Genomic DNA, 14,936 nt, shown 5'->3' with positions numbered 1-14,936 from the left:
TCAGTCCGGGTTTATGAGAAGTTCGTAGGAGCTCGCTATTTCCGGACTATCTCACCAGAATGCTTCCGGTCTTATCTGGATGAAATTTCTAAAGCACATTAGCATTTTGGTTGCCTGCTGTTATTGATCAAAATAATGACTTACTATAATTGCTTCCTTAGGTAATGCATCAAACCAATCCCTAGTAGGCTTCTCTCCTGTGATTCAGGGAATACGTGAGTAAGTATATTATGATACAAAATATTCTGCCTCTTTTTAATAATAAAGACTATTTTAATCTCGGAAGCGGGTGGGCCTTCCTACAGTACGTATGTATTTCACTAACAAGGACTGATTCTCTTTTTCTTTCTTTGTGTTATTAGGATACAGAATGAATTTCAAATTCCTCTAAGTCCTGAAAATGGTTCTGAAGTGGTCGACTTGCCTTTCAGTACTACTAGAATTGCTCCAAATGTTTCTAAAATACCAGAAAATTTTTCTTCTCCTTATGATCAACTGTCTGATAATTTAACAGAAAATCTTTTCAATGGGTTCATTGCCCTTATTTGCATTTTAGGCCTGGTGGGAAATGGAACAACAATTTATCTCCTGGCCTTTTCCATTAAGAAGAATCATTTCACCACTTTCATCCTGAATCTCTCCATTGCAGATTTTGGGATCATCACATCCCTCATTACTGGACTTATATTTAGGTCAGTGATTATTCTGAATCACCAAACATACCTTAGCAATGTCTTTTTCTTCTTACTTTTTGAGTTCTTTTTCTTCACTTATTCTGCCAGTCAGTTTCTGCTGACGGCCATCAGCCTGGACAGGTGTGTGGCGGTTCACTTCCCACTCTGGCATCGCTGCCATCGTCCTCCATATTTATCCACTCTTGTTTGTAGCCTCATCTGGATCCTCTCCTTCCTGCTCTCTATGGTGCAATTCATTGTCCACCACACCAGGGACTTTGGAGGTTCACCTTTGGTTTACCAGCTGATTGTGAATGGTTTACTTTGTACGCCTCTCATGGTTGTGTCTTCTGTGACTCTCTGGATTTATATAAGGTCTAAAATGCAACGCAATCAAAGGAAACTTCTTATCACCATCTTGCTGGCTCTTCTTTTCTTCCTCCTGTTTTCTCTCCCAATGAATGTCTTTTATAGCATTAAATATTTGGTTCCCTATAATCCCCTCCTCCTGACCATTGGGGTAGGATGTGCCACTCTCAACAGTAGCATCAACCCTCTTCTTTATTTCTTAGTGGGGAGGAAGAAGAAGGGAAAGGATCAGCCCAGAGCATCTTACAAGGTTGCTCTGCAAAGAGTCTTCAAGGATGAGAAGGGAAGCACGGAAGAGCAGGAAACCACAAATGAAAGCCAATTATAAAGAGTCATAAATATTGCATATGCAAATTTTAAGGTACAAGGTTATTTGGGATATCACATGTGCTTTCCTGAAGAACACATAGCTGTGATACAATTTACTGAGCAAAGTACTTAAAGACAAAATCTATGTAAACAGGAAGTATTGCTGTGTTCTCATTTTTCAATCCGAAGAACTTGTTTAATAGGAAATGTTTTAGTCGAAAGGGTTTTAGCTGTTTAACACAAAATATGACATTTCTGATCTTGAAAATTTTCAGACATAGTATCATTCAATTATATTTTCTAATAACTTTATTATTAATAATCATTAATTAGTGGCTTCATTTTTTTTTACTAAATATATATAATAATAATAACAGAGTTGGAAGGGACCTTGGAGGTCTTCTAGTCCAACCCCCTGCACAGGCCAGAAACCCTATACCACTTCAAACAAATGGTTCTCCAACATTTTCTTAAAAAATTCCAGTGTTGGAGTATTTAAAACTTCTGCAGGCAAGTTGTTCCATTTATTAATTGTTCTAAAAATTAACTGAGTGTGCTTTAGTCTGGCAAGATTCTTGTCTATATGCAAAGCAAATAAAGAAGCTATTCTAAACAAACTGTTGTCTTGTAGTTGATTTCCTGCCCTTGACCACTTGATAGTTATGCCCAGCAGCTGCATCATGAATTATTTTCTTTTAGGAAGTCTGCGGGCAAAGGGAAAGGATTGCTAGCTTGGAAACAGCTCTTGGTGTTGAAGGTCAGCTGGGTGGTAATAGAATCTGGAACTGCCACCATCAGTGTCAACGTGCAAGAACATAGATGGACATGAGATGGATGGGAGACTGATTCTTACCTGGGTCTCCATCCATTTAATGACATGAGCAATTGTTAAATGATTTAACAACTACAACTGGAAGTACTAGGATTCTTGTTGTTGAACAAGGAATCACAAGGCGCCTCCTTTAATTTTAACAATGTTTAATGACTGCAATTCTAGGGTCAACTTCAGCTTCAATTGCAACAATACAGGAGCACACAATAGATTTAACCTTAATGTTAACCACTCCAATCTTGACTGCAGGAAATATGACTTCAGTAAAAGAGTTGTTAATATTTGGAATACACTACCAGACTCTGTGATCTCTTCCCAAAATCCCCAAAGCTTTAACCAAAAACTGTCTACTATTGACCTCACCCTATTCCTAAGAGGTCTGTAAGGGGCGTGCATAAGTGCAAAAGCGTGCTTACCGTTCCTGTCCTATTGTTTCCTTTCATTATATCCAATTAATATAGTTATTACATGCTTATGCTTATATATATGCTTATATATTGTATAATTATTTCATGTTTATGCTTATATAATATACTGTGTGACAAAATAAATAGTAAATAAAAATAAAATAAATAAATGTGGTCCTTAAGTCAAGGACTGCCTGTAATATCTTGTATTATTTATATTTCATTGTGAAACAGTCACTATCGATGAGCAGAAAATATATATTTTTTCTCCTTAGTTTGTAGTATTTTGAACTGTTTTAAAACAAGGTTAAAGAACATTTTGCAAGGAAAAAAAAAGGTTTTGTTTGGGGAAAAAAAATTGGGATACACCACATGCACATTTTGGAGGAGTAAATGGGCCAAATGGTGGAAGTTTGCTGATGAGCCCAAATGTGCATCCGTTTTATTTAGCTCTCTCTTATACTCATTTATTCCTTTTCTTTCTCTTTACTATGTAAGGAGGGGTTTTCGGTCTCGACACGTTCTTAAGGTGGTGGTGGGGAAGGAAGGACCGAATAGATAGTGGGGTTTGTTTTGTCTAGGTGACTTTCTTTCCCCTGGGAACAGAGGCTGCTCCTGGTCAGAATGGAAGGTGGAGTTTGAAGACACCAAGAAATGTGGATGGAGTGTTTATTGGGGAATTTGACTTTTGAGGGATGTTTCTAACTTGCAATGTTATGTGGTGTAATTCCAGTTGGTGTCAGTTCCGGATGTACAACAGACTTTGCCAAGTTAATGCTTATCCAAATAAAAGAAATTTTGCTTTGGAAGATGGACTTTGCATATTTCTTGTTTGAAGGGCTTTCATCACTTGGAAACCTGACACTTGCATTGTTTCCTGGAGAACACTACTTAACTATGACTTTTGCATATTGTGTGCAATAACATTTGAAGTTGCAAATTTCAGAGAAGAATGTCACGCAGGTTCTTTTTATTCTCCTGGGAAAGTGTGCAGCTTGGTCCAGTTTAATTCCTCTTTCTGGCTATAACTGAACCAAATGCAAGCTAAGAGGATTCATTGGGAAAAGATCTCATCCTTAGATTCCAAAGGAGACCAGCTGGTTCCATCTAGAGATTCTTCCTATCATCACCAGGTATGTCTGCAGTAAAAACAGAGTTTCTGTTGAGGTCATTTATTATCTGCAAGATGTTCCTTTTTGAGACCAGGAAAGGACTCATTAGTATGGGTACCTAGTCCTACCCTGGTCTCAAAAGGTAAGATTTTGTAGATAATAAATTAGTATGGGATCTACTAATCCAGCAGGGTCCTCTGGCCCATAATGGAACTCAGTTTAGCAGCAATTTGTTTCCCACAATGGTATGATACCAGTCTTCTCATCCCTGGCTCCGGGAAATCTTAATATCTATTGAAGAGCCATGGTGGTGAAGGGAATAGAATGCAGTATTACAGGCTAACTCTGCCCACTGCCAGCAGTTCGATCCTGACCAGCTCAGGGTTGACTCAGCCTTCCATCCTTCTGAGGTCGGTAAAATGAGGACCCAGATTGTTGGGGAGAATAAGCTGACTCTGTAAACCGGCTAAAGAAGATTGTACAGCAGTGTGAGGTAGTATATAAATCCAAATGCTATTGCTATTTTTTCCAAATCTCATGCTATTAATTGTTGGCTGCTATCTTTGCGAACATTTTTTCTGATTTTTTAAAATTCCCTTTTTATGGTTATGGAGTTGTGCTCCTGGTCTTTTGATTCCTTTAGTATTGAACTGCAACTAAATTTTATCGCTTGATTGAAAAGTAGGAGAGGCTACACCTCTTTTGTTTGGACGGCAAACCAACAATGACTTTGGGTTCCCCAAGAACAGAATTCCTTTCAGCCATTTTGTCAATCAGAGGTTTGTTTTCTGTTAATGATTGTATTTCTCCCAGTCTCCCAGGGGTCCACCTTATTCACAGACATGAATTCTTCTAAGGAAGGAAACAACACTTTCGGCACAATGGAGCAGCTATTTAATTACTCAGAAGGTAGGAACATCATGAAAACTATACTCTCTCTCTGTCTCTCTCTCTCTGTCTCTGTCTCTCTCTGTCTCTCTCTCTCTGTCTCTCTCTCTCTCTGTCTCTCTGTCTCTGTCTCTGTCTCTCTCTGTCTCTCTCTGTCTCTCTGTCTCTGTCTCTGTCTCTGTCTCTCTCTGTCTCTCTCTCTCTCTCTCTTTCTCTCTGTCTCTGTCTCTCTGTCTCTCTCTGTCTCTCTGTCTCTCTCTGTCTCTCTCTCCCTGTCTCCCTGTCTCTCTCTGAGTCACTCTCTCTCTCTCTCTGTCTCTCTCTCTCTCTCTCTCTCTCTCTCTCTCTCTCTCTCTCTATATATATATATATATATATATATATATATATATATATATATATATATATATATATATATATATATATATATATATATATATATATTCCTTTCCTTTCCTTTCCTTTCTGGGTACTAATGTTAATGAAAACCTGAAGGGTTCATAATGCTTTGTGAGCTTATTGCAACATTGAAACTCTATCACCAAATCAGGAGTTTCAGTGGTCCATTTTCCCCTCACAGGTTTGGGAATGCTTTGGCATTTTATTACAGGAAGGTTTGAAGAAGAGATTGGACTGCCATTTGTCAGAAATGGTGTAGGGTCTCCTGCTTGTGTGTGTGTGTGTGTGTGTATAGGAGTGGGGTTGAACTAAATGATCTACAAGGTCCCTTCCAACTCTTTTAACCTATTACTTTGTAAAACATTCAGTGGGTGCATTTACAAAACGCCTTCCAATGGAATTATTCTTAAACTAAGTCTTATGGAGAATATCAACACACAGACACCTGTCGCTTCCTGCAGGCCACATCCTCCCCGACTTGTCCTTTGGAAGGACACAAGGGATGGAGATAACCTCTTCATTCTTCTTTAATTAAAAAATAATAAGAATTAGAGGCTAAAAGTATTTCTGAAAATGAAGGAAAAGCAAGGGTGGGGAATATCGTTTGCGAATTCAAAATGAACATTTTAAAAAATATTTTGAGTTAATGATCAGGTTAAATAATTCTGGAGCAGCTTAGAGGATCACAAGGACTGAATATTGGCTAATGATCATCTGGGCAATGAGAGAGAAAAAAAACGTATTGGAGATTATTTTATTTATACATTCACAGACTCCCATGCAGGAAGAAACAAATCTGTTTGGATGAAATTTCTTTAATTAATGAAAAACATTATTTTTTTCTCATTGCTCCCCACACAATCATTTAATTTTTCACAATTAGTATTTTTTCCTTTATCTTCAATGACACTCCCTTGTTTTTTCTTCGTAGCTTCCATGTTTTCTTGCGTATAATTCCAACACAGTTCCTAGTTCATCCGATTTCGGTTTTCCAGGAGGCCTTGCGATTATTTCCTTTATTTCCCATTTTAAAGACATATGCATCCTTTTCATCATTTCAACGATTTCCTGCGCCATTTTGTATTTTCTGGATTGTATTTCAACTTCCTTGATCATCAAAGACAAACAGCTTACAAGCACACAAATCCTTCCCCAAAATTCCCACCGGACTTATCTCTTTAAAAAGAAGGTTTTTTTTCCAAAACACAAGTTAGTCATTGTAATTTTTTTCTTCCATCTGAGGGTGTCTCTCTCAAATCCACAGTTCCAATCAACAAGTTGCGAAAGTATCCATTTTGTTTTTTGAAACCACATTTTACTTCTTCTTGTTCTTTTCCCCCCAAAAAAATTCAATTTAAGGTCCATATCCAAATGTATTCATTTTAAATCCAAATTGAAGGGAAAAGGGGAAAGTAAAAGAAGAGTTCACCAAGCTTTATAGTTCCCCCGATTCTTTCTTTTATAAACAAAAAGACATTTGGAAAATTCTCAAGTCTCTCCAGATCTATTTATGGATTTCCCCCCCCCCTTCTCCTGTTTTGGATATCTCCACAGGTTATATTCCAAAAAACCAAATTCCCTTTCGGGCTTTAGGGTTTAATATTTCCGTTATATTTTTTCCTGCTGTATTCACATTCCCCACTCATTACAGCCACTGTTTCACCACTGGGACGTCTTTTATCAAATTAAAACTAGTTTCATTTTCCAGTGAGTTGGTGTTCACTCACCCAGCTTCAATATTCCATCCAAATCACCGCTCCTGCTCAAAATCTTGGTCCGGTTGCCCCAGCTTAATGATGGCCACTATGGCCATCACCCCCGCCGCCAAGTCAGAGAGTTTTCTCTGACCTCCGATGAACTTGCCGGTTCCTCTTGGTCTTCCGAGATTCCTCTCTTTCTACCCTATCCCTACAGGACAGATCTGGTCCGAAGACCTCTTGGCATTGGTTCGTCAGTCCGGGTTTATGAGAAGCTCGTAGGAGCTCGCTATTCCCCGACTGTCTTGCCACAATGCTTCCAGTTGAATCTGGATGAAATTTCTAAAGCACATTAGCATTTTGGCTGCCTGCTGTTATTGATCAAAATAATGACTTACTATAATTGCTTCCATAGGTAATGCATCAAACCAATCCCTAGTAGGCTTCTCCCCTGTGATTCAGGGAATACGTGAGTAAGTATATTATGATACAAAATATTCTGCCTCTTTTTAATAATAAAGAATATTTAAATCTGGGAAGCGGGTGGGCCTTCCTACAGTAAGTATGCATTTCACTAACAAGGACTGATTCTCTTTTTCTTTCTTTGTGTTATTAGGATACAGAATGAATTTCAAATTCCTCTAAGTCCTGAGAGTGGTTCTGAAGTGGTCGAATTGCCTATCAGTACTACTGGAATTGCTCCAAATGTTTCTAAAATACCAGAAATTTTTTCTTCTTCTTATGATCAACTGTTTGATAATTTAACACAAAATCTTCTCAATGGCTTCATTGCCCTTATTTGCATTTTAGGCCTGGTGGGAAATGGAACAACAATTTATTTCCTGGCCTTTTCCATTAAGAAGAATCATTTCACCACTTTCATCCTGAATCTCTCCATCGCAGATTTTGGGGTCATCACATCCCTCATTACTGCAGCTATATTTGTGACAGTGTTTACTATGAGTCACCAAACATACCTTATCAATGCCTTTTTCTTCTTACTTTTTGAGTTCTTTTTCTTCACCTATTCTGCCAGTCAGTTTCTGCTGACGGCCATCAGCCTGGACAGGTGTGTGGCTGTTCACTTCCCTCTCTGGCATCGCTGCCATCGTCCTCCATATTTATCCAGACTTGTTTGTGGCCTCATCTGGATCCTCTCCTTCCTGCTCTCTATGATGCACTTCATTCTCCACCAGACCAGAACCTATGGAAGTTCACCTTTGTTTTACCAGCTGATTGTGAATGGTTTACTTTGTACGCCTCTCATGGTTATGTCTTCTGTGACTCTCTGGATTTATATAAGGTCTAAAATGCAACGCAATCAAAGGAAACTTCTTACTACCATCTTACTGGCTCTCCTTTTCTTCCTCCTGTTTTCTCTCCCAATGAATGTCTTTTATGTCATGGAATATTTGGTTTCCTATAATCCCCTCCTCCTGACCATTGGGGTAGGATGTGGCACTCTCAACAGCAGCATCAACCCTCTTCTTTATTTCTTAGTGGGGAGGAAGAAGAGAGGAAAAGATCAGCTCAGAGCATCTTACAAGGTTGCTCTGCAAAGAGTCTTCAAGGATGAGAAGGGAAGCACCGAAGAGCAGGAAACCACAAATAAAAGCCAATTATGAAGAGTCATAAATATTGCATATGCAAATTTTAAGGTACAAGGTTATTTGGGATATCACATGTACTTTCCTGAAGAACACACAGCTGTGATACAATTTACTGAGCAAAGTACTTAAAGACAAAATCTATGTAAACAGGAAGTATTGCTGTGTCCTCATTTTTCAATCCGAAGAACTTGTTTAATAGGAAATGTTTTAGTCGAAATGTTTTAACTGTTTAACACAAAATATGACATTTTTGATCTTGAAAATTTTCAGACATAGTATCATTCAATTACATTTTCTAATAACTTTATAATTAATAATCATTAATTAGTCGCTTTGTTTTTTTTTACTAAATATATATAATAATAATAACAGAGTTGGAAGGGACCTTGGAGGTCTTCTAGTCCAACCCCCTGCCCAGGCAGGAAACCCTACACCACTTCAAACAAATGGTTCTCCAACATTTTCTTAAAAATTTCCAGTGTTGGAGCATTTACAACTTCTGCAGGCAAATTGTTCCATTTATTAATTGTTCTAAAAATTAACTGAGTGTGCTTTAGTCTGGCAAGATTCTTGTCTGTATGTAAAGAGCGATAAAGAAGCTATTCTAAACAAACTGTTGTCTTGTAGTTGATTTCCTGCCCTTGATCACTTGATAGTTATGCCCAGCAGCTGCGTCATGGATTATTTTCTTTTGGGAAGTCTGCGGGCAAAGGGAAAGGATTGCTAGCTTGGAAACAGCTCTTGGAGCTGAAGGTCAGCTGGGTGGTTATAGAATCTGGAACTACCACCATCAGTGTCAATGTGCAAAAACATAGATGGACATGAAATGGGTGAAAAGGAGTTTTTATCTAGGAGTCCATTCATTTAATGACTTGAGCAATTGTTAAATGATTTAACAACTAAAACTGCAAGTACTAGGATTCTTGTTGTTGAACAAGGAATCACAAGGTGCCTCCTTTAATTTTAACAATGATTACTGATCACAATTCTAGGGTCAAATGTGGTCCTTAAGTCAAGGACTGCCTGTAATATCTTTTATTAATTATATTTCATTGTAAACCAGTCACTATTGATGAGCATCAAATTTATTTTTTTCTCCTTTTGGGAAGTCTGCGGGCAAACTCTGTATTATTTTAAACTGTTTTTAAACAAGATTAAAGTACATTTTGACATGAAAAAATGGTTTTGTTTGAGGGAAAAATTGCGATACACAAATGCACATTTTGGAGGATTTCAATAGACCTTTTTTGACTAGGTTGCACCAAATTATTAAGACGCAGTGGATCATGTTTGATTTAGAAAAGTTGCAAGGCTCCACTTGTGATTGATAGGATAAGATTCTAACTTCTCTCTCGGCCTCAATCAGCATTATTAGCAAAGTGCATTCTAACACAGACATCAGCATCTAGGCAACATTCTTCCACGCTCTAAACCTTTCACTCCAATTAAGTATCACACAGTGATACATACACTGTGGAGTCCCTCTCTGGTGCTGCCTGAACTTGGTTGTTGGCTTGCAAAATTGTATTGCTTGATTTTACCTGATGTGATACAAGGAAAATTTCTGCAAGGCAGCAACCATCCCCAGAGACTACCAATAACTCCACATTTCAGCCCAGAACTATACAAATATATTTTCTTCTGTATAGACCTACATTGTTCTTAATTTAGATTTTGTGACTCTCCATTGAAAGACACAGTTTTCATTAAGATACTACTGGTCGTTCTTCAGGGTTGAAACTGATACATCTGCTGTTATTAGCTAAAAGTAATTTACTGACCTATTGAATAAAAAATCTACAAGAAAAGAGGTTTAGGCTATACATCAGAGGAGCTTCCTAAGTGTAGGAGCACTATTTCAGTGAAACAGGCCGTTCTGCTGAGTTCTCTTTCCTTAGAGGTCTGCTAACAGAGATAGATGAACATCTGAATTTACTTGGACTTCAGTAAAGCATTTGATAAAGTAGACCATAACCTACTACTACTAGATAAAGTAGAAAAATGTGGGTTAGATAGCACCACCACCAGATGGATTCATAACTGGCTGACCAACCGCACTCAACGTGTAGTCCTCAAAGGAACTACATCCACATGGAGGGAAGTATGCAGTGGAGTACCCCAAGGCTCTGTTTTAGGCCCAGTACTCTTCAACATCTTCATCAATGACTTGGACGAGGGGATAGATGGCGAACTCATCAAATTTGTAGATGACACCAAGCTGGCAGGAATAGCCAACACTCCAGAAGATAGGCTCAAGTTACAGAAAGATCTTGACAGACTTGAACATTGGGCGCTATCTAACAAAATGAAATTCAACAGTGAAAAAAGTAAGGTTCTACATTTAGGCAAAAAACCCAAAATGCACCGGTACCGTATATGTGGTACCTTGCTCAATAGTAGTAACTGTGAGAAGGATCTTGGAGTCCTAGTGGACAACCATTTAGATATGAGCCAGCAGTGTGCAGCAGCTGCCAAAAAAGCCAAAACAGTTCTGGGCTGCATAAACAGAGAGACAGAATCAAGATCACGTGAAGTACGGATTGTACAGTGATTGAGACTAAATTGGTTTTGAACTTAATAACAGCAGCAAGGCTGTTGATTGGACAATATTGGAAGAAAAAAGAGTTACCTACAATAGAAGAATGGATATTGAAAGTTACTAACTTGGCTGAGATGGCTAAAATCTCAGCTTTTTTGAAAGACAATACGCAGGAAAGATATTTAATTGAATGGAAAAAATGGATTGATTATTTACAAAACAGATATCAGATTAAGAAATATCAGTTTGCCTTTGAATAATTAGGAAGTATTATTTTATATAATGGGGGGGGTTAGGAAATGAAAAGATTTAGATGAGGTTAATTGGATTAGAAGGGAAAATTTTACTCTATGTTTGGTTTATGTATAACAATACCTTGTGATTGATCTGGGAAGCCGGGAGGGGGGTGAAGGGAGAGGGGAAGGGGGTTTTGTGGGGGGGGAGGGGGGGAAAAGGGGGGAAAATGTTTTTGCTTGTTAAAACTTTTTCAATTAAAAAAAAAGATCACGTGAAGTGTTAATACCACTTTATAATGCCTCGGTAAGGCCACACTTGGAATATTGCATTCAGTTTTGGTCACCACGATGTAAAAAAGATGCTGAGACTCTAGAAAGAGTGCAGAGAAGAGCAACAAAGATGATTAGGGGACTGGAGGCTAAACCATATGAAGAAAGTTGCAAGAACTTGGTATGCCTAGTTTAATGAAAAGAAGGACTAGTGGAGACATGATAGCAATCTTCCAATATCTCAGGGGCTGCCCCAAAGAAGAGGGAGTCAAGCTATTCTCCAAAGCACCTGAGGGTAGAACAAGAAGCAATGGGTGGAAACTAACCAAGGAGAGAAGCAACCTAGAACTAAGGAGAAATTTCCTGACAGTTAGAACAATTAATCAGTGGAACAACTTGCCTGTAGAAGTTTTTTTTTTTGTCACAACAGTATACACAAACATCGTCATAAATAAAAACAACACATCATGAAAGAAAAATATGTATATATAAGTAAAAGCATGCAACAGCTATGTTAATTTGATATAATGAAGAGAACAATAGGACAGGAACGGTAGGCACTATTGTGCTCTTATGCACGCCCCTTATAGTCCTCTTGGGAATGGGGTGAGGTCAATAGTAGACAGTTTTTGGTTGAAGATTTTGGGATTTTGAATAGAGACTATGGAGTCAGGTAATGAGTTCCAAGCATTAACAACTCTGTTACAGAAGTCATATTTTCTGCAATCAAGTTTGAAGCGGTTGACATTAAGTTTAAATCTATTGTTTGCTCTTGTATTATTACGATTGAAGCTGAAGTAGTCTTTTACAGGAAGGACATTGCAATAGATGATTTTGTGTGTTAAAAATAGGTCATGTCGAAGTTGACGGAGTTGTAAGTTTTCTAATCCCAGGATTTCGGAGGAGCGAAGAACTCTTCTAGTAAAATATTTCTGGACGTGTTCGCTTGTATTAATGTCAGAGATGTGATATGGGTTCCAGACGGATGAGCTGTATTCAAGAATAGGTCTGGCAAATGTTTTGTATGCTCTAGTTAGTAGTGTAGAGTTTTTGGAAAAGAAGCTGCGTAAAATTAGGTTTACAACTCTTAGAGCCTTTTTTGCTATGTAGTTGCAGTGGGCTTTGGCTCCAACACTGGAATTTTTTTAAAAAAAAATCTGTCAGACGCGCTGTGGTGAGTCCTACAATCAGCAGGGGAGTTGGACCAGATGACTTTGATGGTTCCTTTCAGTTCTATGATTCTGTGACCCTAATTTGCACAAGCAGCACCTCTGCTATTCATTAAAGAGCTTGTCTTGTTTCAGACTTCCAAGTTCAGAAGTGTGGAAGTAGCCTAAATAAACTGGGCTGGATTAATAAATAGAAAGACAATCGCTGTACTTTTTTTAGAATAAGTGATCTTACCTCTTGCCGTGCTGAACAGTATTGGGATGCCCCACCTCCTGCCAGCCAGCTGGTCTCTAGGCATCTGTTTGGCATGGAGCCTTATAGAGCTTTGTTGCTTTGCTCACCGTGTCAAGGTTCCAAGTAATGAACCCAACAAACCCAGAGAGAAATGGAACTAAGAGGTGAAGGGCAAGGAAATCGCAATGTTTCCTTATGACAGGGGTCTGCAAACATGGCTCTTTTAAGACTTGTGGACTTCAACTCTCAGAATTCCTCAGCCAGCTTTGCTTAAAAGAGCCAAGTTTGCAGACCACTGCCTTATGAATAGAATAGAATAGAATAGAATTTTTTATTGGCCAAGTGTGATTGGACACACAAGGAATTCGTCTTGGTGCATATGCTCTCAGTGTACATAAAAGAAAAGATACCTTCATCAAGGTACAACATTTACAACACAATTGATGGTCAATATATCAATATAAATCATAATAGAATAGAATAGAATAGAATTTTTATTGGCCAAGTGTGATTGGACACACAAGGAATTTGTCTTGATGCATATGCTCTCAGTGTACATAAAAGAAAAGATACCTTTATCAAGGTACAACATTTACAACACAATTGATGGTCAATATATCAATATGAATCATAAGGATTGCCAGCAACAAAGTTACAGTCATACAGTCATAAGTGGAAAGAGATGGGTGATGGGAACTATGAGAAGATTAATAGTAGTGCAGATTCAGTAAATAGTTTGACAGTGTTGAGGGAATTATTTGTTTAGCAGAGTGATGGCCTTCGGGGAAAAACTGTTCTTGTGTCTAGTTGTTCTGGTGTGCAGTGCTCTATAGCGTCGTTTTGAGGGTAGGAGTTGAAACAGTTTATGTCCAGGATGTGAGGGATCTGTAAATATTTTCACGGCCCTCTTCTTGATTCGTGCAGTATACAGGTTCTCAATGGAAGGCAGGTTGGTAGCAATTATTTTTTCTGCAGTTCTAATTATCCTCTGAAGTCTGTGTTTTTCTTGTTGGGTTGCAGAACCGAACCAGACAGTTATAGAGGTGCAAATGACAGGCTCAATAATTCCTCTGTAGAACTGGATCAGCAGCTCCTTGGGCAGTTTGAGCTTACTGAGTTGGCGCAGAAAGAACATTCTTTGTTGTCCTTTTTTGATGATGTTTTTGATGTTAGCTGTCCATTTTAGATCTTGCGATAAGATAGAACCTAGAAATTTAAAGGTTTCTACTGTTGATACTGTGTTGTCTAGTATTGGAAGCAGGAAGGTGGTAGCCATACGGGGCCCACTATATCTTGCATGCCTGAGAGCTGGCCAGAATCTCACAAAACCCCTAAACATCGGTTTGAATGAAGCAGCAAAAATACAGTCAGTCCTCGACTTATGACCACAATGGAGCCCATTTTTTTTGTTGCTAAGTGAAACACTGTTTAATGGAAGATGGATTGCTGGTATTAAATTAAATTTTTAAAAAAATTAATAATTTAAAAAAAACACCATTTGTTAAGTGAACTTTACCTCATTGTACGACCTTTTGTGTGTGTCACAGTTGTTAAGTGAATTCAGGAACTCTGAGTCGTTCGGCTTTCTCAAAGAGCTGCTTCATTGAATACTTTATTTTGGCATGTTTGAAATGCAAAAGTAGCTCTGGCTAGTTCCCACGCTTTCAGTATAATTAAAGAATAGGCAGCTCCCTCCCTCCCTCCTTGTCACAGGTCACATTGTCCAATTAGGTGTTTTGGCATCTCCTTGGTAACCTCTTCCAGCATTCTCCCAGCACCTGTTGGGAAGACCTTGGTTCCCACAGGACAATAGGTTGTTGTGTTGTCCCCAATTCGGGTCTGAGCCTGGTGCCGAAGCCAATGATGGACACCAGACATGAGGTGGACTTTTTCAGATTGCTTTTTATTGGAGTACCCTACGAAAAAGGGCTCCTGGCCAAAATGCCAAGAACCAAGAGCAAAGGATTAAGAAAGCTTTATACATTTTCACTAAAGAAGAAGGCGGGACAAGGCGGGATAATAAGAAATGTCATCTAATAAACCTTTTAGTAATAATTCTACAATTTGTTCTGTTGGTCTCTAGCTGCCCCTATTCCTAGCTATTATTCCTTGGCTAATGAATGCTCCAGGAGTTATCTAATACACATTTTATTGGCTGCAGGCCATCTGTATTCCTAATTTTTAGGTGAG

General features: G+C 38.5%; 2 protein-coding genes across 2 annotated transcripts in view; both read left to right on the top strand.

Moving 5' to 3' along the window:
- Positions 1–1,371, top strand: part of LOC131194183 (proto-oncogene Mas-like) — a 6,163-nt gene extending 4,792 nt beyond the window's left edge. Inside the window, exon 2 of the mRNA XM_058174909.1 lies at positions 363–1,371. Coding sequence (XP_058030892.1) covers positions 363–1,371 — 1,009 coding nt within the window. The remainder of the gene's footprint in view (positions 1–362) is intronic.
- A 3,213-nt stretch (positions 1,372–4,584) lies between these two features.
- LOC131194182 (proto-oncogene Mas-like) lies at positions 4,585–8,455 on the top strand. The gene is made up of 3 exons (XM_058174908.1): positions 4,585–4,612; positions 7,103–7,160; positions 7,304–8,455. Exons 1-3 carry the CDS (start codon positions 4,585–4,587, stop codon positions 8,310–8,312), a joined length of 1,095 nt encoding a protein of 364 aa, XP_058030891.1. The 3' UTR covers positions 8,313–8,455.
- Positions 8,456–14,936: the final 6,481 nt, after the last annotated feature.

The sequence above is a fragment of the Ahaetulla prasina genome, chromosome 3, assembly GCF_028640845.1.
Source record: "Ahaetulla prasina isolate Xishuangbanna chromosome 3, ASM2864084v1, whole genome shotgun sequence".
Lineage (NCBI taxonomy): Eukaryota > Metazoa > Chordata > Lepidosauria > Squamata > Colubridae > Ahaetulla > Ahaetulla prasina.
The sequence above is the reverse complement of the archived record's forward strand: the minus strand, read 5'-3'. Positions and strand labels throughout refer to the sequence as shown.